The sequence below is a fragment of the Eleutherodactylus coqui genome, chromosome 5 (assembly GCF_035609145.1).
Source record: "Eleutherodactylus coqui strain aEleCoq1 chromosome 5, aEleCoq1.hap1, whole genome shotgun sequence".
In the NCBI taxonomy this organism is placed as follows: Eukaryota; Metazoa; Chordata; class Amphibia; order Anura; family Eleutherodactylidae; genus Eleutherodactylus; species Eleutherodactylus coqui.
Genome location: NC_089841.1, coordinates 71,724,664 through 71,749,944, shown reverse-complemented (window position 1 = coordinate 71,749,944; position 25,281 = coordinate 71,724,664). Strand labels below are relative to the sequence as shown.

The 25,281-nt window shown below is 44.4% G+C and overlaps 1 protein-coding gene across 1 annotated transcript in view; it reads right to left on the bottom strand.

The window, feature by feature from the left end:
* Nucleotides 1-25,281, bottom strand: part of PHF24 (PHD finger protein 24) — a 184,715-nt gene that overhangs the window by 53,030 nt on the left and 106,404 nt on the right. Inside the window, exons 2-3 of the mRNA XM_066602714.1 lie at nucleotides 17,256-17,655; nucleotides 11,739-11,924 (exon numbers count right to left, since the gene is read on the bottom strand). Coding sequence (XP_066458811.1) covers nucleotides 11,739-11,924; nucleotides 17,256-17,651 — 582 coding nt within the window. The 5' untranslated portion in view covers nucleotides 17,652-17,655. The remainder of the gene's footprint in view (nucleotides 1-11,738; nucleotides 11,925-17,255; nucleotides 17,656-25,281) is intronic.

Here is a 25,281-nt window from a genome sequence, read left to right as displayed (position 1 = left end):
CCCACTATTAAGCCACAATAGCGGCAAGAGTGCCCCCCCCCCCGCACTGTCAGCGTAAAGATCGTTCTGTAACAGCTGTGGCAGAGAAGAACGATGTTTGCCCATTGAATTCAATGGAGCCAGCAATACAGCAGGTTCCACTGAAAGCAATGGGCTGCCGGCGATCGCAGGATGAATTGTCGGGAAGGGGTTAAATATATAAGCCCTTCCCTGCAATTCATCCAGAAATGTGTTACAATAAAAATATATGCCGGCGTATAAGGCGACGGGGCGTATAAGACGACCCCCCAACTGTCACCTTATACGCCGGCAATACAGTGGAGCAAAGAATAAAAATCATTACTCACTTCTTCTGACGTTCTGCGCCGCTCCTGCAGGCTGTCGCTCCCTCCTGGTCTACGGCAGAGCATTGCTTTCTGGACGCAAATTTCTCAGGGAAGAAAATGAAAGTAACCCGAACACCGCGTGGTACTCGTTACGAGTAACGAGCATCTTGAACACCCTAATACTCGAACGAGTATCAAGCTCGGACGAGTATGCTCGTTCATCTCTAATTATTAACCTTCCCTTATGAGAGGTCATTATTTCTAAGCTTCTGGCTGGTTCGTCACTCCCTTCTTCATATCTATGGAAATTCACCTTTCCTGTAAGGAAGGGGATAAAGCTGACTCTCCCCTCCACAGTTGTTATATTTTGAGCTCTCATTTTTTTTTACCTCCCTGGATGCATAACACTGGAAAATGTTGATTATGTTGTCTATTAATAAAAGATAATCACGTAATTATCATCATGTCTGCTTTGGAAAATGCAAATTTTCCTTCGACTCTCTTTGTGAAGAGTGCAATCAATGTAAAAAGAAGGCGGCGGGAGGGTGAGAGAGGAGAATCTCATGAAATCACTGCCAAGTCATTTGGAGTAGGCAAATAATCATCTATATTACCATGTCACAGCCTCACTCCTGAAGAGGAACCTGAATAGACTCTTTTACATTCCTCCATGTCTAAGTAGCCTGTCATCCACTGAAGTAGTTTTTGGACTTAACAGCAGATGGGATGGGGATGGTCGTCTGTAGAGTTTATGAAAGCTCGAGAAAAACTCAACATCTCAAACTTCTCCAGAAGAGTTCTAGATACGGGGCAGATTAATTGTGGTGGGGATGGTTTGGAGATTATACACCTTTGGTCAAGGAACATATAGGTGTAAGTGATTGTTGGCAGCCACCAAGCAATACTTTGGAGGTATTTATAGGATTACTCTAGGAAAAATAGATGCAATGTGTTCTGCATAGTGTAGGACCTGAGGGAAGGGGACATAATACAAGGATCCAAAAACCACTAAAGAGAGAATGCCTGTGTCACGCACCACCCCTCAGGCCATGCACTAAGCACAACACAACGTAATGCCCTGGGCGTTCCCTTTACACTTGGTTACATGTATAAGATCTAGCGCACATAACACTAAGTTACTGCTGAACTGCTTTACTTCTTTCTTGCCCTAGTTATCATACATTAAGCCTCCCCTCTAAGTATAGAGATAACATATAAAATGTTTCGATCACATAATGGGGAAAACATATTTTTTTTTACTTTTACTTTTACTATTTTTTTTTTCTAATAGTCAATAGAATAGCCTTCAGAAAGCCCTAGGATGCTGTGAAAAACTAACGGCACTCCCCTAATTGCATTGCGAGAATGCCGTTCAGAAGCCCTGAACACTGATCGGCACATTTAAATGCCGCTGTGAGAATTGACAGTGGCATTTAACGTGTTAACATTAAAGATGGCTGACATCCGCCTTGTATATAGCAAGCTCGGCTCCATAGCCCGCTCTATTCATAGACACCCAATGTGCACTGTACATGTGTGGAGCATGTCAGGAAGGGGTTAAGGGTCTGCAAGAACCATTAGTGTTTAGCCATTTATGTAAACCTAATGACAAAAGGCTCATCCAGACAACACTGTAATGTATGGAAGCCGCTCAACTTTCTGCTCAAGAAGTAGGTTGACTCCTTTGTTCCCCATGAGATAGTAGAGCTGTCTGGCTGCAACTTACCTCCATAAAAAGACATGAACACTTAAGCCGAACCTTCATGTGTATGGAGAAACTACTGGCAAAGGAATGATCTTTCGGATGACAGCTTTTGAGGATGTGCGGTACCTTGTGTCCTTATTTAATCTTGCTGTAGAGAAATTGGTCAATGACTTTATGCCAGTTTTGCCTGGCAAACACCATGGTGGGCATTCATGGAGAGTTTTACACTGAAATCTGGTGTAAAAGAAAGTGAAAAACCTTTGCAAAAGAGCTAAAATTTTAAGACTTTTTGTCCTCTTTGCCACTTTCCTAAATAGGGGGGCAGCTTGTAGAGAGGACATGTAGTTGCCCCAGACTGACATGTATAATTGGCATCAAAAATTGGCATAAATTATACCAGAAATTGACGGCGAATTGGATCTGGCGTAAATTTCTGTGACGGCACATGGAGGCTCCGAAATGCACCTAATATATAAAGATGAGTGAGCCTCCTTATATATTAACCCTTTCCAATCCAATTTGTATCCTGCTTTTCCTAGGGGTCTTACTCTTTTTCTGCCATTATACAACGGCGCTATATGCTGGCTAAAGCCAGTACTGCATGACGTGACACGTTGGATAGGCTCTGACAGCAGAGAGCCTGGCAAAATGCAGTAGGAGAACCCCGACGGATGTCTTCCAACATGGAAGCTGTACAGACTTAAATCATAATGTCTTCAGACGTCAGACAGGGGATTGGAAAGGGTTAAGCGCATCAAGTGCCGGTGGAAATAATATGAAGACCAGCATTCAAAATGCTGGTCTTTATAACTTTCTCCATATGGAGCAAGGAACCGTCTCACTGAACGTTCCCCACTTCTATTACAAAGGCACAGACAGTCTCTTGAACGACTTTAAAAAGGAACAGAAGAAAGCGATCTAACTCCCAGGAATGAAGTAAAAGTGATGAAGCTATTGGTAATCCATAAATACTAACACGTTTCATGCCCCTTTTAACCCTGATTAAAAGCATCATGCGCAGCTTGAAACGCGTTGGTTGTTTCTGTGAAGTTTTAGTCATGTTTATGGATCATCAATAAAGTTTCATCGCCTTTACTTCATTCCTGCGAACTGGATTTTTTTTTCTTCCGTTCCTCGTAATAAATGTAACCCCTTATTAATAATGACCCCGCCGCCTCTTTTTTTGTCTTGTCTGGCCAGAACGATGGTTGTTTGGATCTATGTTTGGACATTGATGTTGATGGTAATGTCCCTATGGTAAAGCTGAACAATGCCAAAGTGCAGGGTGGGCCACGAAAAAGCAGGCCAGCACCACACTTTTATGAAAGCTATTGAAGGGTACGTTCTCACGTAACAGAAATGCTGCGGATTTTCCGCAGTGGAAATATTCTGTCACAAAATCTGCAGCATTTCCACCTCAGAAACGGCACCGTTTCCACAGCTGATTTCGGCCTGCTGCTCCTCTCACCTTACATTCAGCAGCCCCTCGCTGCGGCACGCAGAGCAGCCCTCGCATCCCAACCACTACTAAGCGCTGCCAGTCAGGTGATGGGGAAGTGAGCACATCAGCTGACTAGCGGCTGCAGCGATTAGTAGCGATTGCCGGGTTACAGCTGCTCTGTGATTTTTGCGTGACATCGCTGTGTTTTCTTGCAAAAACATTGCGAGGGCTCGCAATTTTCTCGCACGATTTTGCCACGATGTTTTTGCGAGAAAGAGAATAGGACTTTTTAATGTTAAAAACACGATTTCATGCAATGCAACAAAAACGAAGGCTCCATAGGAAAACGTGGGCAACGTAGCATTGCAAATCGCCGCAATATAGAGCATGCTGCGATTTTTTTTTTCTAGCGAGATAGCAGTAGACAGACCATTATTAATGTGAAGGAACCCGCAGGAAAACATGGGCTTCACATACATGCTTTTATAGCACTGTTGCATTGTGAGAAAATTGCGCTATTTTTTAGCCCGTGTGAAAGCGGCCTAAAAGGTAAGAAAGAGAAATCCAGATCACCAAATATCTTCATACTAAATACATAGAGCATGGAAAGCGTTTGACCAACGGCATGTAGACCATAGCAATAGAGCACAAAATCCAACTCAACCATTGGTAGAAAAAGGAAATATTAAACAACAGCTAACTTCACAGGGGCGAGCGTGATATCGGGGCATTAACCCTTTGCAATCCAATTTTGGCTTCAGGGTTTCCTAGGGGTTTTTCTCTTTCTGCCATTATACAATGGCGCCATCTGCTGGCTAGAGCCAGTACTGAAGTATGGGACATGCTGGAGAAGCCCAGACAACATAGCGGCCAGTAATCTACAGTAAAAATACCCTGCCAAACATCTTCCAACATTGGAGCTGTACAGCTTTCAATCAGAATGTCTTTAGACGTCAGACAGTGGATTGGAAAGGGTTAAACTCGGCCCGATATCACGCTTGGACACATGTGATTTCCCCATGGAGTATAGGCAAGTGTTGCCCATTGTTTTCAATAGGAAACATCACACTCGTATGCACCTCGCACTCCGGCCCCATTGAAGACCATGGGCGAGGCATTCTAAGGGAATTCCCAAACATAGGATATGCTGCGATTTTCTTTCCCACACCATAATACGTACGAGATTTGTGCGAAATTGAAAGCGGCTTTAGTTGTAGCTCTGTGCGCTGCAGTGAGGGGTGGCTGACTGAAGGGTAAGTAGTAGAAAGCCGAATTAAGCTACAGATCTACAGCTCATTTTGAGTCAAAATCCACACCAACAGTGCAGATTTTGACTCTACTTCTGATGGTGTGGAATTTGCCATAAAATTTTCAGCTACGGAAAATCCACAGCATTTCCACTACATGCGAACATACCCTAAAAACAACATCTGTCTTTGCTGCCCAGACCAACCACTCACAGCGCCACTTTCATGTTACCTCAGCAGTATGAGCATTTTACCTTAGCAGGCCCATTTAGAAATGATTCTCGCTCAAAATTCGCTCAAAGCCGTCTTTTAAGCGAGAATCGTTGGGTCTAAATGCACGGACATCCTGCAGTTTTCATGCACGAGTCATTCCTCACTCGATTCTAGTTTTCTCGAATTAAGCGATGAACTCTTATCAATGGTGCGGGCTGTTATCACAGTCGGCAGTGCTGATAAAATTCTTACAGCCCATATCCAGCTGGTAGTTCACAGTGGGACGTGAGCTGTAATTGCGGAGAACAATACAGCTGTTTGCTTATGCAGAACAGCTGTATTGTTCACTGAGTGATAGCAGCGGTGTCCCGCTCCGCCTGCATAGTTCTTTAGCAGCCACTTAGCTACTATAAAGTATGCAAAGATGATCGCTCATAACTGTCTCTCAAACTGTCGTTTGAGCGACTTTTGAGCAATGATCTGTCAGTGTAAATGGGGTCTAAGAAATGAAAGCTGCGCTGTAATTGGTTGCTATGGGCCAAAAAGATAGATTTTCTTTTAGACAGCTTTCATAAGAGTGTGTTGCCGGCCTACTTTTCTGTGGCCCCCCTGTAGACTCAGGAAGTGTTGTCAGGAGATTAGAAGAGGACGTAGCTGTGGGTTCTTTTATGTTTTCTATTACGCTATAGAACCTTTTATATAACACCTCTTCTCTTTTATCATACTATTCCTGGTGTATTTCAGAACTGTTTTGTTTCATCTGTTTTAATTTGACAGTCATCGATGTCACCGGTGTCACAGAATTGCTTCCTGCCTGGAAACTTTAATGAATGTTTTTGCGGCGACCTCATCTCCTCGACTCTGTGACCTGCAGAGGAGTTGTATCGCGCCGTCTCTCTGCACATTACCCTCCATTGCCCTAGATGAGCGGCTCTTCCCCGGGAGCAATCCCAGCTGATTCTCACTCTGTCTATTCTCTCTTATCTTGTCAGACGCTTTGGGGGAATATAAAAATAGGCAGAGAACATACGGTGTCTTATTATAAGACTTGAAAGGAGAGGCCCGGATCTCGGCATCTCGTGTAGGTGATCAATGGGCAGCTTTGTAGTTAATCTTCTTTTATTGGCTGTTTGTGAAGGGAATAGCAGTTGTTGCTTTTATGTGTTACACTTTATTGATATTAGTTTCCTTCTTTTTTTTCCTGCAGTTACTTTGACTTAAAAACTCCCCATCATCCATCATAACAATTCGACTAGTTTCAACATCAAAGATCATTTTACATTTTATATATATATTTATATATATATAACGCCGAGTACGAGACACCACTGCGTTCACAATTTATGTTGGTTCCTTTTAGCTCTGCCCTCACATATCCCAGCGATCCCTGCTGGTTCGGTGTCTGTAGAGAATATTACATTTTCATCTTGTAAAGTAATCTAATTTTTAAAAGGGATTATCTGAAAATCAAAAGTTAAAGGATAGGGATAACTTTATGATCGGTGGAGGTCTCACCCATCAATCCCGATAAAGAGGGTCTTGTGTCCCCCTCCTCCTCACTGCGGGCTTACTGCACCCACCACAGTGAGGAGCAGATTCAGTGGAGTGGCAGTTGTCTGGTGCTCTCCATTCACTTTCAGTGGGAGTGGTGGAGGTAGTTGAGTACAAGCGCTGGCCAATTTTCGTCAACCCCATTGAAATGAATGGAGCAGCGTCTGCTCATGCACGGCCAGAGTTCCATTTAGGGCTCGTTCACATGGCCATATAAATACAGCGCTGCGAGTCTGGCAGCGTCGTACTCATCATAGCCCTTATGCTGTGCCGGCAGAAGAGCCGGCAGAGGTTGTGTCCGTGCAATAGGCACTGTACATACCCGGGATTATGATCCCCTGTTAAGGCAATTTACTCGAGAGAGCATCGCCTTTTTCGAGTATCTGCTCGCTCGTCCCTGAAGATTCGGGGGGCTGCGGGGGGGCGGCGGGGGGCAGTGGAGGGGAGCGGGGAGGAGAGTGAGAGAGATCTCTCTCTCTCCCTCCCGATCCCCTCCGCAACCCCCCACTCACCCCCGCGGCCACCCCGAATCTTCAGGGACGAGCCAGCAGGTACTTGAAAAAGGCGATGCTCTCTCGAGTAAATCGCCTTAACGAGTATGCTCACTCATCTCTAATGGTGATACCCCCACTGATCATAAAGTTATAACTTTTGAGATAACGTTTGGGGTAACCCCTTTAAAATAAGGTAAATTTCACAGAATGCTGAGCACAGTCAGTTCCTAAAGTGCTGGTGGATTCATATGACCAGCAGAATTGTGAATGTAGCTCTTTAGGAGAAGTCGTGAAAAGTCAAAATAAAAGAAAAAAAAGGCAAGTAAAACAAGGTATTTCAAGAGTTATGATTGCTAATTATTACTATTACAGCTCGCATAGGGGGTAGTCACCCAACTTTCCAAACATCCTGAATGACAGCTAAATCTTGAAAAGACTTGCAGTGCAGATTTACATTCCCCTCCCCTGCTCTCCTTCTCTTCTATTGCTTTGATGCTGATTTAGTGTCACTATTGTTCTGTCATTCCATTCATAAACCTCAGAATCAGCTAACAGGACGTGAAAAATAATAGTATATTTTTCTAACTTGGAAATGTCAGCTATGATAAGACAAGGGAAGGGGTATATACAGTGGGTATACCACCAACACATGACCTGATAAAGGGGTTAATTCTATGCCAAAATGCACGGTCTATCAAATAAAGATATTTGGATGTATTATATGCTGGAAGACTCTAGTCCCTTGGTATTGGACAGCGCTTCCCACACTACTTGTTTAGTTTACTGGCACCCATCCACAGCACGTAGTGTAGGCGGACTGGGGGACAGCAGCAGCTCATACCCACCTGTTCTACATGCCTACGTTACAGATGTGCCTATGCGAGCACAACTCCTCCAGGTGAATACCTACAGAAGTAGCTAACGTTAACTTGACATTTAATGTGTTACTTGAAGGCTATGGAAACCTTTGTGCATAAAAAGTCAAAACACGCAAATCTTACTAAGTCCCTGATGATGATTGCACTTATTTGTTTTTTTGCATTGAGTTTTCCTTCTCATGCATTTAAAAAACCTCATACTTGGTTTGCAGGTTTCCTATATTCTAGTTTCTGGCTCAGGGGCATTCCCAGGACTGATCATCTGGTCTCTCTCATTAATGCGCCCAACCTGAACTCCCCCTCTCCTCTTTCATAGGCTGTGTGACATAACCAAACCCACTCAATGCTACACAGTTATCTCTCATGCTATCATCTTCTCTGAGTAGCTGCTGGTCCTGTTCCCCTTCACTGCTGAAAAGAGCAGAGAGTTCACCCAGAGTAAATTATAGCCCTCTGTAGTAGTAGTTTTCTCTGCTCTCTGTCTTTCTAATCTCCACTATCCCCAGCACTTTCTGAGCTCTGTAATAGCTCAGTGGGAAGGCAGTGAATGCACAATCACATCAGGGGAGCTAGGGGGGAGGAACTGTCAGTTTACTTTGGCTGACAGAATTTGCTAAGATTTTAGTCCTCCAGTCTGTAGTGCTTTGGAAAACAATACAAGCATAGAAATGAAATCAGACATTTTTAATTAATACTAATTACGAAAAGCCTTAATTTCCAAAATCATATTTAAAAAAATGTACATAGACTTTAACTACAACGTACTACAATACTGTAAATCAGGTAATCATGATGTGCCAGTCATGTTATGGTACATCTATAGTGTAAATACTTATGACATATATATCCAAGTCTGTGGTGGATGCCGTACAGTGGCCTCAATCACCCGCAGTCTACTATTTAAAAGAAAAAAAAGCATACTGGGTGTTTTTTTTTGCGGTGGCCCTCTGTAGAAAAAAAGCTCGGTTTGCTGTACTTGCTAGAAAAAATATAATTTAACAAAGTTTAACTTAACTGAACTAACTTGCTGCAACAAGCTATTTTAAAGGGGTTATTCAGACAGCACCCGCCGGGATACAAAGGGGTCAGAGCAGAAGCATTGCTTCAACCCCTGTCTAGTGGCAGACACTTGTAATTACAGACGCAGCTCTCATTGAAATCAATGGGACCCAACCTGCAATTACAAGCGCAGCTCCCATTGATTTCAATAAGAGCTGCGCTTGCAATTACGAGTGTCGGCTACTACACAGGAGTAGGAGCAGCGTTTCCACTCTGACCCTAGTGTATCCTGGTGGGCGCTGCCTGCATGACCCCTTAGTTAGCCTTTTTTTTTGCCTTAAGGACTAACGATTTTCATTGTCACATTGTAAGAGCCATAACTTGTTGACACAGCTGTATGGGGGCTTGTTTTTTGGGGGGGAAGACTTCTATATTTTAATTGCACCACTCTGGGGTACATATAATGTGTTTTGTAACATTTATAACTTTTTTTTTTCTTTGGTGAAGATGGAAAACTGCCCCAGAAATTCGGCCATTGTTTTTGGGATTTATTTTTACGGCATTCACCATTCCGTAAAAATAATGATAACTTTCCTTTATCTGGATCAGCATGATAACTGTGATACCAAGCTTATGTAGATTTATTTATCTTTTACTGTGTGTGCAAGGAAAAACACTTGAATGTGTATTGCTGCTCTTCAAGAGCCATAGCATTTTTATTTTTCTGGCAAAGGAGAAATCTGAGGTCTTATTTTTTGCAGAAATTATTGTAGTTTTTATTGGTACCATTTTGGGGTAGATGTTACTTTTGAATTGCTTTTTGTGTTTTTTTGAGAGGCAAACAAAAGAAAAATAGCAATTCTGGCGTAACTTTTTTAAATTATGTCATTGTCTGGGTCATTACAAATGCACCAATACCGATTATGTGTTGCTTTTTTTTTATGTCCATTTAAAAAGGGGTTGTGTGGAGAAAATGTGTATTTTTAGCTTGATTTTTTAAAATAATTTTTTAGTCCCTCGTGTTCCATTACTAGAATACTACACTGCATTACTTATGTAGTGCATTCTACTAAGCCTAGAACAGCAGCCTATTAGACTCTGTCGGAAGCAGGGTATAATAGACTGAGTTACAGGGCAGACATGGATGCCTTTCTCAGGCTTTCGGCACTGCAGAGTGTCGATGGGTGACAGAAGGAGCCCCACCATCCTGTTATCTCCTTACATGCTGCAGCTGCTATTATTTGTGGCATGTAAGGGGTTAAACTGCCAGAATCTGAGGTTTCTCCGCTAATGGTAGTTAGGGCAGCAGCCTGGCTGTCAAGAGCTAGTCAAGCCACCACCTTAAAGAGATGTATGTGCAGGATTAAACCCATTAGTGAGGTCCGTAAAAAAGGGATATTGGATGTCACTAAGATGTTAACACAGGGTGCCCAGCATACGGCCCAGTGGCCACATGCGGTCCTCAATGCCATTCTGTGTGGTCCCAATCTTCTGGACACCACTATATATGCATGGCTGCTCACATGTAGTTTCCATGTCGGGGTGAAGAGGGATGGCACATAGCCAGACAACAGGAATTGATCAGCAATAAGGGTGCACTGTGTAGCCATGTCTGGGTCCCCTTTGTATTAGGAGAATAAAGTTTAGCACTCCAGAAATGAATATATGAGTTAGAAGGACTGTATATGCCTGCAGTTCTCTCCATCTCTGTCATTGGCTGCTGCAGCTAGTGACATCCCATAAACATTATGTCACAGGGGAGACCCGAAACGGCAGTGCAGGGAGCTGGGAAAGGTGAATACATGACTGTTTGTTATCTTGTTGCATGGGGAACATGCTTTTGAAAAAATGAAAATATTTTGGACAATCCCTTTAATTTGTTAAATGTAAAGTTAATGTTTGCTAAATCTGTACATCGACCCAGTGGGGGTTGATGGAACAGTCTTCTGGATCTCATTGGGTGAATGGTTGCTTATGGTGTGTCCAGATCCCTCACCCTGCAGAAGATATTCTCCTCATTGCTCAGCACCTTTCTTTTAAAAAACCATGCCCCTCCTGTCCACAGGTTGTGTTTGGTGCTGCAGCTCTCCCTCAACCACTTCAATGGGGCTAAGCTATAATTCCAAGACAACCCTTGAGCCATGTTTGGCCATGTTTTATTTAGTAACCCTTTACAACCCATTCAAGGATGTTGGCACTGGTTTCTTCCCAGTCTCAGCTTTGATTTCGGGATGACGTTACAACAGATTCATGTTTCATTCGGTCCTGTACATCAAGTGTTAAACCTCTCTCTGCTGCTGTTTAGCTAAAGGGCTGGCTGGGATGACAGACAGCCCAGCCAGCAACTTTCTCATGATATATATACCAGCTCTCCCTTGCTGACGGCCCTGTTATACTCGTCGTATTCTGGCCCTGTCAGAACTCTCAGCATACCAGTGTGTTGTCAGTTCTGTACTCTCCGCAAACCTGTCTGTTGTCAGTCAGCAGCGTTAAACCTTTTGCATTCATTCTTTAGTCCGGTACTCATTGGATGTCTGACCTTGTGCAAGCTGTTGGGTCGCCCTTCTCAGGACAGGTGCTCTACGACGTCATGAAGGGTCTAGACAGGATGGTTCAGGGGGTTCTGTTCAGCACTTAGTTATTACCCCCTGTTACCTGCCCTGTCCTGTGTCTAGCATCTTCTAGTCCCTTGCATGCTCACTGTCAAGACTGCTCCAGCATCCTGCGCTCTGTTTCATCAGCAGTTCTGGATAGACGTGACAGAAATATTAAGTATGTGCATGCTAGCAGGGACATTCAGGATAAAGGAGATTATATAGAACGATTACTGCATCAGTCATGATAACCATCGCCATAAACTGCTATAAAATGATGGCTTACTTACACAATAATAACAGCTCCAGCCGGTTTCTGTGTGAGCCATTTCTGTCACCTCCAGGGCATTGTCATTGCGCAGGTATCCCATACGGTGAAGGCAACCATCATGGAAAACCCGGGAGCAGATTCTGCATGGGTAGAGGCTCTCAGCTGTCCAGACCTCGCAGATCTCACACATCTCATCATTGGTCATCTATAGAGATTAAACAATAGATTAGACATACCCAATAATAGTGATCTATACAGTCATGAGCGTAAATGCTATTCAGCAAATTCTGAAGCTCATCTATAAGGAGAGGGGTGCCCATTTATGTTAGTCTTATTCTGTAGACAATGGCTGTGTTACGTCCAAGTGGTACACAAAACAGCTTGTCCACGTCGGACATCATTTGTTGTCCTGAAAAGATGCATATACACACAGTATATAAAAGAGAACATAAAATATTTATAATGAAACCAATAAGTGGAGGAACGAGAAATCTGACCCTAACCTACTAATGCGGTGAGACCCTACCTTTAAAATGGAGCACTCAGGCTGATGAAAGCTACGTCAGGAACCTGTGGTGATCCTGATTCTCCCTGGAAAATGTTACTACAATAACTAACAATATAGATAGTGTGGATGTTAAACAAGAATGCTATGAACCAGATGAAATACCAATGCAGAATGGGATATAGCGCCCTATGGGACATGGCGGAAGTGAACAGGCAGGAGACAAAGTTGGTTGTAGCACATAAAAACTACTGTACATTAATATGAGTATATATTTGTTCATTCCACAGCAGGGCACAATATCCTTGAACGTTACATAAACAATGTCCAAAATAACATGTGCCTAATGCTCACAAGTATAAAACTCTCTGACACATTCTCTAATGTCTGATATAGTCCCAAGGGTAACCTCTGAGATACAGGAGCACTGCCATCTTGGCTTCACTGTGGTACTTCAACTTACAGGTTCCCTTAGAACTCTACTTCAGCTTGATGTGTATCTTACAGTAACTCCTGGCGCTTTATAGGCAAAGACGTTTCTCCTCTGGCTGGAACATGGACACTCAACCCTCTGGCTTACTCAATGGGCTGACTCTACACCTGCCCAACGCCAACACAATCACACCTTCACCTGTTATCGTAGCAGGCCTTTACAGTTGTACCCACTTGGCTGCACTATCATCTACTGCCATTATCTGCTCACCGCAGCCATGGTGAGAGCTCTCTTTCAGACCTCTCTCAGTTTGGTACTCTCTGGGCTTCATCACATCAGTAGCAAAGTGATGTGGCCATAAAAGCAGCTCATGACCCTTCTTGTGTGTCATCCCATGGTTGGTACTTCTTCCTAGCACTATCCTGGTGACATGCTAGGAAGAAGTGCCACTCAAGTGATGGGTTTGGCTCTGGCACTTAGAGCAGCCGTCCGCTCATTTCTCCAAGCGGAGGAGCAAACAAACTTTTCTGCTCCTTTGCTATTTTAAAAAGTTTTTACCTGGTACAGCCTCCCATTGTTAATACTGACCGGACTGGTGGCTTACCAACCAGGTGACAACCCAAGTGCAGAACTCTGGTGTCGCAACAAGCCCATAGATGAGGTCGCATTTTGGTTTTTGGCTATGGGCACACTTCTTCTCTACATACAGCCCTTTATTCAGATCGGTTCTTCCCTGAAGAAGGGAGTTAAGGGCCTTCAATTATTCCCTACTAAATAATCAAATCATTTGTCTAGTGCTGCCAGCTCCAAAGAGTTGAGCTGAAGTATTGAGCTTTGAAATACTGATACAAATTGTTATGGTATTGATCTCGGCAGTCTCCGGCAGCTAAGTGCTGTGCTATGGATAATGTATTTGGAAAGATAGCATGCTGCGGTATTCATGTGCTGATTTCTTGGCTCTAAGTTATCACCCAAACCAAGAATTATAAAAAACTGAATTACTTTCCAGGGCGAGATGCATTTCAAAAACCTCTCAACTGTAGAACATCAAAGGGAATAAAACAACCAACGGAGCAGAGTTCCAAGACCTCCGGAGCTCACTTATATTAAACAGAATTTCCTCTAGCTAAGGAAAATCTGTGCGGCAAGCAATATGGCGGCTCCCAGATGGGATGTCACCCTGTTTCTAAAGTGCAGGATGACTTAATACGCAATGACATATTCCCTGCTTACATATCATTATGCATCTTAGTCTACTTGCTTTGCTACATTTGCAATGAAAATTATTCAACCCCCATTACAAATTAGGTTTATCTGCCAAATTTACAAGCTTTCAGCTGTTTACAAAAAACAATCAAACTAGAACAATTTAAATAGCTCATCACAACTAATATAACAAGCGGTTTCTCCAAATTCAACCCAAATTGCCACATTTAATGACTACTGCCGTCTCAGAATTATTTAACTCCTTAATAACAAATGCCTTTAGTACTTAGTAGAGCACACTTTTCCTCTTATGACCTGCTGCAAATGTTATACATGGCCAACACCAGCTACTCACAGCGTTCCTGAGGAATATTAGCCCATTCCTCATGGGCAGGGTCCTCCAGTTCATTGATATTCTTGGGTTTGCATGCTGCAATCGTCTTTTTCACATCCCACCAGAGATTTTCTATGGGATTTAAGTCAGGCCATCATAATGGTCACTACAGGATGTTCCAGGACTTCTGAAACCAAGCCTTGGTGGACTTTGAGGTATGCTTGGGATCATTGCCCTGTGGGAAGGTCCAATGATGCCCAAGCTTTTGCTTCATCACAGATAGCATGACTTTTCTCGTAAGATTTCCTGATACTTGAGTGAACCCATCTTGCCCTCCATACACTGCAAGTTTTCAATGCCAGAGAAAGCTAAGCAGCCCTAGAGCATAAAGAGCCACCGCCATGCTTCAGTGTAGGCAAGATGTTTTTTAGATCATATGCTTCATTTTTCCTCTTACAGACCTACCGCTGTTCCATAGGCTTGAAAAGTTCCATTCTCCACAGAACAGAATCCATAAATTTGTAATTTCTAACACACAATCAAAAGTCACAGTCAACAAAGACCTAGCCAGTACAGGTATTTGATGTGTTTTATCTCAGGCACACCTGATGCTACTAATGAAGACCTTGATTAGTTGCATCAGGTGTGTTTGAGAAAAAATGGATTTGTAAATGTGTGCTATTATGAAGGATTACATTCAAGGGAGGGGTGGCTTGAATGATTTTAAGATAGCAATAACTATTAAAATTGCCTTTTTTTTTGGTGAATTCGGATAAAACACTGTTATATTAATTATGTTGAACTATTTTAATTGTTCTTGTTTGCTATTTGCCAACAGATGAAAGTTTGTATACTATTAGGTTATATGAACATTATGGTGTGATGTCTCCTGCTTGTGATCCCCTTTGTGAGTTCTGATAGACTTTGAGCCTTCTCTATATTTCAGAAATGGCCATTCATCTGAATGGTTGCCATATAATACTACATTTTTTCTACTGAAGAAATGTCTGACTGGCTGCAGCTTTTTCTTGCAAAATCAGTTGTTTGCTGTGGATGCCAGAAGCAAGCCAAGTCTGAATCCGGTCATAGACATACAATAGGAAATATAATAAATTAGTTAGACGTGCCTCACAGTGAATTATCGTTAATCGCTCTGTAATAATTACATGTTAATGAGCGACAATTTTAAAATATGCTACAGAATTTGTACAGATTTTGGCTGCATTCACACGAACGTATATCGGCTCAGTTTTCACGCCGAGCTGATATACGTCGTCCTCATCTGCAGGGGGGGGGATGGAAGAGCCAGGAGCAGACACTGAGCTCCCGCCCCCTCTCTGCCTCCTCTCCTTTGCAATGAAAGGAGGCGGAATGGGGCTAAGTTTCACAAATTAGCCCCGCCCCTGTCCCGCCTCTCCTAATTGCAAATAGTGCAGAGGGGCGGAGAGGAGGCAGAGAGGGGGCGGAAGCTCAGTTCCTGCTCCTGGCTCTTCCATCCTCCCCCCCCCCTGTAGATGAGGACGACGTATATCGGCTCGGCGTGAAAACTGAGTTGATATACGTTCGTGTGAATGCAGCCTTTGACTGATTGTAATTGACCATTTTTGGGTCAATTACTGGGCATATAACTGTTGTGTGAGAGTTCAAGTATTGAAACCCCTAGTGATCTAGAAAATGAGAAGCTTGGATGTTTCCATATCTCCAATCTCAAGAGAGAGCGACTATGCATAAGTGACAATCCCTTCACCACAAGTGGGGACAGGACCACGTTGTTCATGTGCTGGAGGTCCTGGTGGTTGGTAAAACTGATCTAATTTGTATGGCAAATCCAAATGAGCTGCAATCCCAATAATCCCACATCAGTGGTGTCAAACTCATTTTTACGGAGGGCCACATCAGCATTATGGCTGCCTCCAAAGGGTCGATTGTAATTGCCAAATACTGATGTGTAATTATTGCAATCTAGTGCTGGGATGAAGACTACGAAGACTTCAGAACTAGTGAAGACTACGGAACGCGGCTCTACAGCACTATGATGATATTTCTCTGGATAACATACTAAAACTGAGGCACAGGGTGTAAATGGGCAGGAGTTACACAAGATGTGTTACGCATTACCTGGAAGTGTCCCAGCAAGCTTTCTATGGTAGTTGATAAAATAGGTTGTAGGTTGCTGATAAAATATTTCAAATTGTCCTACCAGAGATGTTATGGTGCATCACTTAGGCAGTATAAGGCCAGGATTGCCTTTAGGACCAGGTTAGATAATAGCCATCCCCTTCCATCTCTTTAGCACTGAGCTTCTTACCTTGGTGGGTGGCTTTGTGCCCGGTTAGGGCTGTCAAACCTGTGCCTCCACCTCTGAGATGCTGAACAGAGCAGTGTGGAGGTGAGCACTGCAGCTCAGAATCCAAGATGGCACCTGCTCCCTATGCTGGCACTGCCCCCTCTGCCAAGCGCTGGCTGCATCCTTTGTGGAAATTGGAGAACTAGTCCTTTTACGTTTGGACCTCATGGTCCACATAAAATGATGTGGCGGGTTGCATTTGGCCCACTGGCTTTGAGTTTGACATGTGTCCTACATGATATCCTATTACAGTCATTGCAAATATTGATGCTTCACAGACAAGAATACTGTGCTGGTCAATTACACCAAAATATTTGCGAGCTATTACTTTGGATATATCAATTATTTGTTGTGCTTCACCAAGAGGGTTTGTCTAATAAAGATACATGCACAGTATTCTTAACTATATGGAGAGGTACTTTAGCAAGGCGGTCTGAACCTGCTTGCAGCACATGTTCTCCATGCCACCACCCTCCTACACCCACACTGGAGAGCAGAACATATTGATTAATATGAACATAATGTCCATATTGATCAACTTATAGTTATGGGATTTTGGACTTAACCATAACTTCCAACAATGAATGTAACATTAACAAAAATTGTAAAAATTATATTATCAAAACTTTGTTTGTAATATCATTTTTTTGTCTTTCAAATTCAAAGGTTGTCGTTTGCTATTGGCTTTACAATCACATTATTTTCCCTCACCTCTTCTCTCTGGTCCAGGCTTATTTCCGGAGGTTCATCATCATTCAGAGCACGAGTTGGTCTGATAAAGGCTGGAGGGGTGAAACGTTTGGTGTTATCAAACTCATCAGGTTCTACCCCTTTCCCATCTCTTAGCCTTTCCCAGGCTGCCCGGTTTGTTGGGTTCTCTTGCCGGGATTGAGATTGACAAGGAGAACCTGGGTTAGAGCCATTGTCATCTTTGTCTTCTTCCAACACTTGGTCCAACACATCTGCTTTACTCCCTTTCCTGATACAACCCTCAGATTTCCTTTTACTGGGTGGTCTGTCCTTCAGTCCATCCTTGAATGCTGAGACGGCAATGCTGACCTTTTGCACCTGCTCCACGGTCTGTCTCTTGGACATTAACACACCCATCTTCCTGTCAATAGAAGAGACAAAAGGGTTAGCTGACCGCACCAAATCAAAAACTGAAGATCTGGATTAAATAGTTTGACATATTCGTTTAGAGTAAGGCAAGTCAAGTATGTCACCAATAGAAAGGTGTGATAATTAACCTAAGAAACATAATGCTGACCTTACGTAACCCTCACCACATCCTCACATATGCCATACATACCATACATTGTAAAACCACAGTATCAAGGATTAAATCAAATTCCCAACATCTTAAAACAACCCTCCAGTCAGGAGTTCAAATTGATATGTAGGTCAGTACCTATAGGGGATGACTACCTGCTAGTTTTTTTTACCTTAGATCTTGCTCCTTGGTTGTTTTTCGGCCCAGTTCTTTGAGGGCAAAGAGATAATCTATAACTATAATTTAGTTACAGTGTTGAATGGTAAGTAGTCTGGGACACACCCCTTTCCTCATCATTGGTTCAGAGAGACAGACCTCCTGTCTTCCTTGCAACCTGAGACAGGGGGTGTGTCCAGACGACTTCAGATTAAGCACTGAAGCTAAACTATAGTCACAGATCTCTGCCCTAAAAGAGCTGGGCTGAAAACCAACCAAAAAGCAAGATCTAAAGAAAAATAAACAGCAGGCATCATTCCTCTAGGTACTGTCTTACATTTCAATTTTGAGCTTCTGACCAGAGAGTCTCCATAAAGTGAACTTGTCATCTCCAGGCAGCACCATAAACTAAATGATGCTACTGTTCGGGGAGGTTACGGAGAGCCTAGGGATGTATTTTTTTTAAAACCACCCACTGCCCCCTTTCTTGCGATGTCCCCCAGTGAAGTCCATACTCTTTTCAGACTGCTGTGCATGTGCTGTCTCATGGGCATCACACGGGCGTAAGCGAATATACTGTACGGTCGCTATCGCGAGACGCATATGCGCAATGCAGGGAACATAATCAAGGGTTATTGCACCCATATCAGCGCATTTTACAGTACTTTATTAGCTGCCAGGACCAGTCAGATCGGCGCCATCCCAGCAGAGCCATGTTTGAATAAGCGGGACAGCCTATTTAGTAGGCGGGTCAGCTGACCTAACAGGCTCAAGTGGTATTGTTTAACCCTGCAAAATTAATGTGCAATTTAGAGAGTTGCGCACAAAAATAGAGCATGTCACGTTTTTTTCCTGCGCTCAAAATATATGCAGAAAAAAAAACCACCTGCGAAAGAACACATTTAATTCAATAGGTTCTATTTGCTGCGCATTTGGCCTGCAAGTTTGCGCTCGTGTGAGGCCGCCCTTATTCAGAAATTAAAAACATCACTGGTTAGCAGCACTTCTAAGGGCTCATTCACACAAGCGTATTTTTGGTTTGTATTATGTGCGTAATACAGTCAGCATAAACCCCATTGACTTGTGTTGGGGTGTTAAAACCTAGGTTTTTGACATGTCTTAGTTTGGTCCGTATTTTGGACCAAAATCGCCTATGCAAGTCTATGAGTTTTTTTTGTAAATATGCAGTGAATAGGCATGATACATAAATATTTAAGCAAGAAGGAAGGAGAAATTAGTTACAAGGTTTTTTTTTTTGACGCACCTGAAAAACGGAAAAAAAAAAATACAAAAAGGACCAAATCCGCACTGAATACGCACAATACACGTGAAAAGGGGACGTCTAAGCATGCACCTATGTGAATGAGCCTTGAGTGTCACTATGATTGCTCCATGAAAGTAACGAGCGTCGATCAGCGCTTTTGAAGGGCAGGTAAGCTTGCCGTATAGGCAGCCATACTCCATCTCCCAGGCTTGGTACGCTGCATCAGTATAGATAAGAGCTATCCGCCTGGAATCCAGGCCAGATATTTGTGCTGCTCTGTTTAGCGCACGGAGGATTGCTTGTGCTTATGTGCATCATGTCTACTCCAATCACATCCAAAAAAGCGCATTTCTGCTGGTTTCCGGTTAGCTTCCAGCAGGCCCCTCTGGCTGACTTATCTTTCTTGCTCTACTGGCCGTCAGATATTCCGTATTACATCAGAAACTAGGAATAGTTGGACGTTCTTAAAGGGGTTGACCGGTCAAGTAAAAATACGGAGCACTGCTGTCGGGGTCAGTATACCAGTAAATTACCAAATACACTTTATTTGGGCTAAAGCTTCTGACCCCCGTTGTCTCCAGGGTCACAAGCCCCAAAGGGACCTTTCACACGGGACGGAATTCTATGCAGGATGCAGCATTGGTTGTGTCAATAAGGGCTTCTGCAGACGGGCGTATGCGTAGATACGGTCACGATAGCGTGGCATAATAGCACAGTGAAGGGAATGCTATTGCGGGCTATCATGTGCAAATCTGTGCATTCTACTGTACTTTTCTATGCTGCCAGGCCCGTTCACATGGGCACCGCGCCATGATTTAACTGGCTGGGCAGCCTGATTAGTCCCTGGTGTTATAGACTAACACTACAAAATCTCGCAGCTCAGTGTGTGATTTTGTGCGGACAGGGTGTGCAGCTGTGCATCCCCATAGACTCCTGTGATGCCTTAGGTGAGCAAAGGAGCACAAAAATAGAGCATGTTGCATATATTTTCACTTGTACATGAATTGAGCGCAAAAACGTAGAATGTGAGGGAATTAGAGATGAGCGAGCATACTCATTAAGGAACAATACTTGAGCGAGTATCGTCCTTTTCGAGTACCTGCCTGCTCGTCAGAAAAGATTCAGGTGCTGGCGGGGGTGAGCGGTGGGTTGCGGGAGTGAGCAGGAGTGAGCGGGATTGAGAGAGAGATCTCCCCCCTGTTCCCCTTCGCTCTTCCCCACCGGCACCCGAATCATTTCTGACGAGCAGGCAGGTACTCGAAAAGGACGATACTCGCTCAAGTATTGTTCCTTAATGAGTATGCTCGCTCATCTCTAATTCCCTCACATTCTACGTTTTTGCGCTCAATTCATGTGCAAGTGAAAATATATGCAACATGCAAAAACTTGTTCATGTGTAACTAGAGATGAGCGAGCATACTCATTAAGGAACAATACTTGAGCGAGTATCGTCCTTTTCGAGTACCTGCCTGCTCGTCAGAAATGATTCGGGTGCCGGCGGGGAAGAGCGGAGGGGAACAGGGGGGAGATCTCTCTCTCCGTCCGCTCCCTCCTGCTCACTCCCGCAACCCACCGCTCACCCCCGCCAGCACCTGAATCTTTTCTGACGAGCAGGCAGGTACTCGAAAAGGACGATACTCGCTCAAGTATTGTTCCTTAATGAGTATGCTCGCTCATCTCTAGTTACACATGAACAAGTTTTTTGGGTTTTTTTTCCACCGGCTGTTTAAACTCTGCACCAGAAATGTCTGCGTGGACTAATTCCGTCCTGCGTGAAAGGTCCCAATGAGTGTGGTCGCTATTACTGCGGCAAGATGTCCCATCTACTGATCATGTGGTCCTCACCCTGCCGCCCATGAGATGGAATGGGATAGCTGCATGCTCCTATCTATGGTGCACTGTATGCCTCAGACCAAAGGCGTAACTTGAAGCTCCTGGGCCCCAATGCAAAACCTGTAACGGAACCTCCAACTATAAGGCTTTATTCATAGTACTGGGCCCCCTATATGGAGAAGAGAGGCCTTATGGGCCCCCTAAGGCTCCTGGGCCCGGGTGCAACCGCATCCTCTGCATCCCCTATAGTTACGCCCCTGCCTCAGACGTAGGGTGCGTTTGGGTGTAGTAAAAGCGAAAACTACTGAAATCCATTGATATCGGTGTTTTAGTTTTATCCAGTTGTGCAGTCCTGATTGTCCCATAGCAAATTAGCACCAGATCTACAGTGACCACATTGCTGCATGCCCTCCTATGGGAGCGCATGACAGCGGCCGGAGAAGGGAGGTGGGAGGTAGTTCAGCAGCATGACTGCTAAACTCCCTTCCCTTCTCTCCTCCTCTCTCTGCCCCCTGCTGGCTGTTTGCAATGGGAGGGAGGGGGGGGGGGGAGGGGGCGCGGGCTAGTTGCTAAGCTCCCGCCTCATTCAGCCCTCTCCCATTGCTGGCTGCGACAAGGGGCGGAGAGGGGGCAGAAGCTTAGCACACTAGCTCCCGTCCCCTTCCCTTGCTGAGAGCCGGTGAGGGGGAGGGGAGGGGGAGACAGTTTAGCAGAGCTAAATGAGGGACACACTGTGTAATTGTGCAGGAAAAAGACACATCTGGAACTCATTAGAATAATTAGCTATTCTAATTGGTGCATATTGTTTTGCACAAGCAAAAAAGCAACATTTTTTCCACATAAATGTGGCGCTCATGCGTGTAAATACGCATGCGCTCATGTGAATCTGGCCTAAATCTGCAGTATCTTACTGAGGATTTTTTGCGGAAAATTTTCGCACCATGTCAAGGAGATTTTAAAAAATCTCCTCTAGATCCAGACTCTGCGCTCCTCTTACTACATCCCAGAATTGGGTTTGTCTTCTTGGCTGCTGCATCACTAAACTGCGGAAGTGAAGAACTAAACGACAGGGTCAACATCTACTGAAGAACTAAACATCAGGGTCAGCAAGTCGAGTCGTTTCGGCCGCCGGCCAAAGTCTATTACAGGGATGTTCTGGCTCTTATCCTATTACAATCAGTATAATACAGATGTAACAGAGCTGAGGCCGTCGCTGGGTGTTGGCGTCGCGCACTAACAAACCCAAATATTCCTCAATATCTATGAACAGTGATGGAGATTATGGAGCAGATTTATGAAACTGACTGTTGCCCCTAGCAACCAATCAAAGAGCAGCTTTCACTTTACCTCAGCCCTGTGAGGATTGAATGCTGCGCTGTGATTGGCTGTGGTGGGCGCCACAGACAGTTTTGGTTTCAGTTTCATAAATCTACTCCCCATTGAACCATCACAGCTCTCACCGAGGTGGCCTGTGCCTGCGGCGTCAGGATGTAACGGCCAAACAGGCGTGTGACACAAACGTACTCAAGCGAACAGCAAGTGGTTATTGTTCATGGATACTGGTGAACGGTTTCACTTAAAAAATGTTAGGGCGGCTTCAAATGAGCGTTTGCGCAAATGAATTCACCGCAGCACAGCGTATTTGCACATAATTGAGGGTCGTAGAGGCCTATAATCAGGGTTTTGCACTTGTCTTCGCATATTACTGTAATTTTTGTGCACGCAGGACCAGTTCACACGCGTGACACACGCTTTCCGCGGAATTGAATGGCTATTGAAGCCTAATAAGGTCCAGCTGTCTTCTTATCCTGCGTTTTGCGCAGTATCACATGCTTCTTCTTGCGTATTTGCACACCTCCAACTCCTATGGACGTTTAGCAGCACAAAATGCAGAAAGATGCATTTTTTTACCGCCCCTATTACAGGCTGGTATTTTCAGAGCCTGCACTGCCCCCTAGTGCCAGTTAACTCTCCTCCGGCAGGGGGAAACACAGACCTGCAGAGCTGACAGCTTTCAGGGCCTCCAATGAGGTCCTGTCATCTGATACCCTGTGTGGGAGGAGTCAGGGATCACATGACCACGGGAGCTAAGTAAATGTAGGACTCTGCAGCGGTGGTAGGACTCTGCAGCTGTGTGTGTGTGTCAGTGTCAGGATCAGGATCAGGATCAGGATGGATGTAGTGGAGCTGTGTGTGTGTGTGTTGAAGCTGTGGGGTTCTTGGTGGATTGGTGAGTGGAGCTGTGTGTGTGATGCGTGTAGAGGACAGGATTGATGTAGTGGAGCTGTATGTGTGATGTGTGTGGGGGTCAGCATTGATGTAGTGGAGCTGTTTGTGTAATGTGTGTGGAGGTCAGGATTGATGTAGTGTACCTGTGTGTGTGATGTGTGTGGGGGTCAGGATTGATGTAGTGGACCTGTGTGTGTGATGTGTGTGGAGGACAGGATTGATGTAGTGAAGCTGTGTGTGTGATGTGTGTGGGGGAAAGGATTGATATAGTGGAGCTGTGTGTGTGATGTGTGTGGGGGTCAGGATTGCTGTAGTGGACCTGTGTGTGTGTAATGTGTGTGTGTGGGGGGGGGGGGCAGGATTGATGTAGTGGACCTGTGTGTGTGATGTGTGTGGGGTTCAGGATTGATGTAGTTGAGCTGTGTGTGTGATGTGTGTTGGGATCAGGATTGATGTAGTAGAGCTATGTGTGATTTGTGGGGATCAGGATGGATGTAGTACAGCTGTGTGTGTGATGTCTGGGGATCAGGTTGGATGTAGTAGAGCTGTGCGTGTGATGTCTGGGGATCAGGATGGATGTAGCTGAGCTGTGTGTGTAATGTCTGGGAATCAGAATGGATGTAGTAGAGCTGTGTTTGTGATGTCTGGGGATCAGGATGGATGTATTGGAGCTGTGTGTGTGATGTCTGGGGAACAGGATGGATGTAGTGGAGCTGTGTGTGATGTCTGGGGATCAGGATGGATGTAGTGGAGTTGTGTGTGTGTGTGTGATGTGTGGGGGTCAGGATGGATGTAGCAGAGCTGTGTGTGATGTCTGGGTATCAGAATGGATGTGGTGGAGATGTGTGTGTGTGTGTGATGTCTGGGGATCAGGATGGATGTAGCGGAGCTGTGTGTGTGATGTCTGGGGATCAGGGTGGATGTAGCAGAGCTGTTTGTGATGTCTGGGGATCAGGATGGATGTAGTGGAGTTATGTATGTGCGATGTGTGGGGGTCAGGATGGATGTCCAGCTAGCACTGCAGTGACAGTGTTTGGACCTGAGAAGGAGAGCGGAGGGGCAGTACATGCGGTACGAGGTATGTACCATATACTGCATTAATCTTGTATGTTTAGGCGGTATACGTTATACCAGATGTACATATAATTACATACAGGACATATCTACCTTACATCAGCATCACTATATACAGGTGAGGTATATCTCCTGTATATAGTGACATGGACCATGCTGGGGTAACCTGGGTATCTCATGTATATAATTATATATGTGTAGATTGTATGTGACGTGAGCGTCTGCAGCGTCTTCTCCCGAGTAGATGACGTGTGAATCACCCTAAGCGTCATCTACTCGCGAGAACGCGCTAGACGGGATCCCGCACATGTGCACAGCCGCTGGACTGGATCCATGAGATAAAGGAGGAAAAAAATGCTGTGATAAGCCACGCCCCAATCACACCCCTGACACGCCCCTTTTTAACCATGGCTGTTATTTTTTCGTGACAAAGGTGGCAACCCTAGCCTCACGATAGTGAGTGTATATGCGCTTACGCCCATGCAAGGCCGCCCTTACCAGAAGTCTTACCAGAAGTCTTTTTACTCCCGTGAATACAAAGTGTATTTGCGCGCGTAAAAAAGTACACACAAAATTGCATCAATTTTGCGCATAAATATGCTACAAATACTCTGGTTTCCTGTGTATTTAAAACGTATTCACACATGCCCATTGACTTGAATGGGCTTGTAGCACCAAGATAGGACATGCCTTGTACATTGTGTGAAATCATATGTTCAAGTGAATAAACCCATTAAATCAATGGGGTCTTTTCAATACATACTACGCAGCACAAGTACGCTCCTGTGAATGAGCCCCAAGGCCGGCGTCACACGGGTGTATTTGCCTGTGCAAAATTTGTCCAATTCCATGAAAAAGAGAACACATCCGGACCTCATTAGCTTTTAAAAGCAGGTGTAGTGTCTTATACT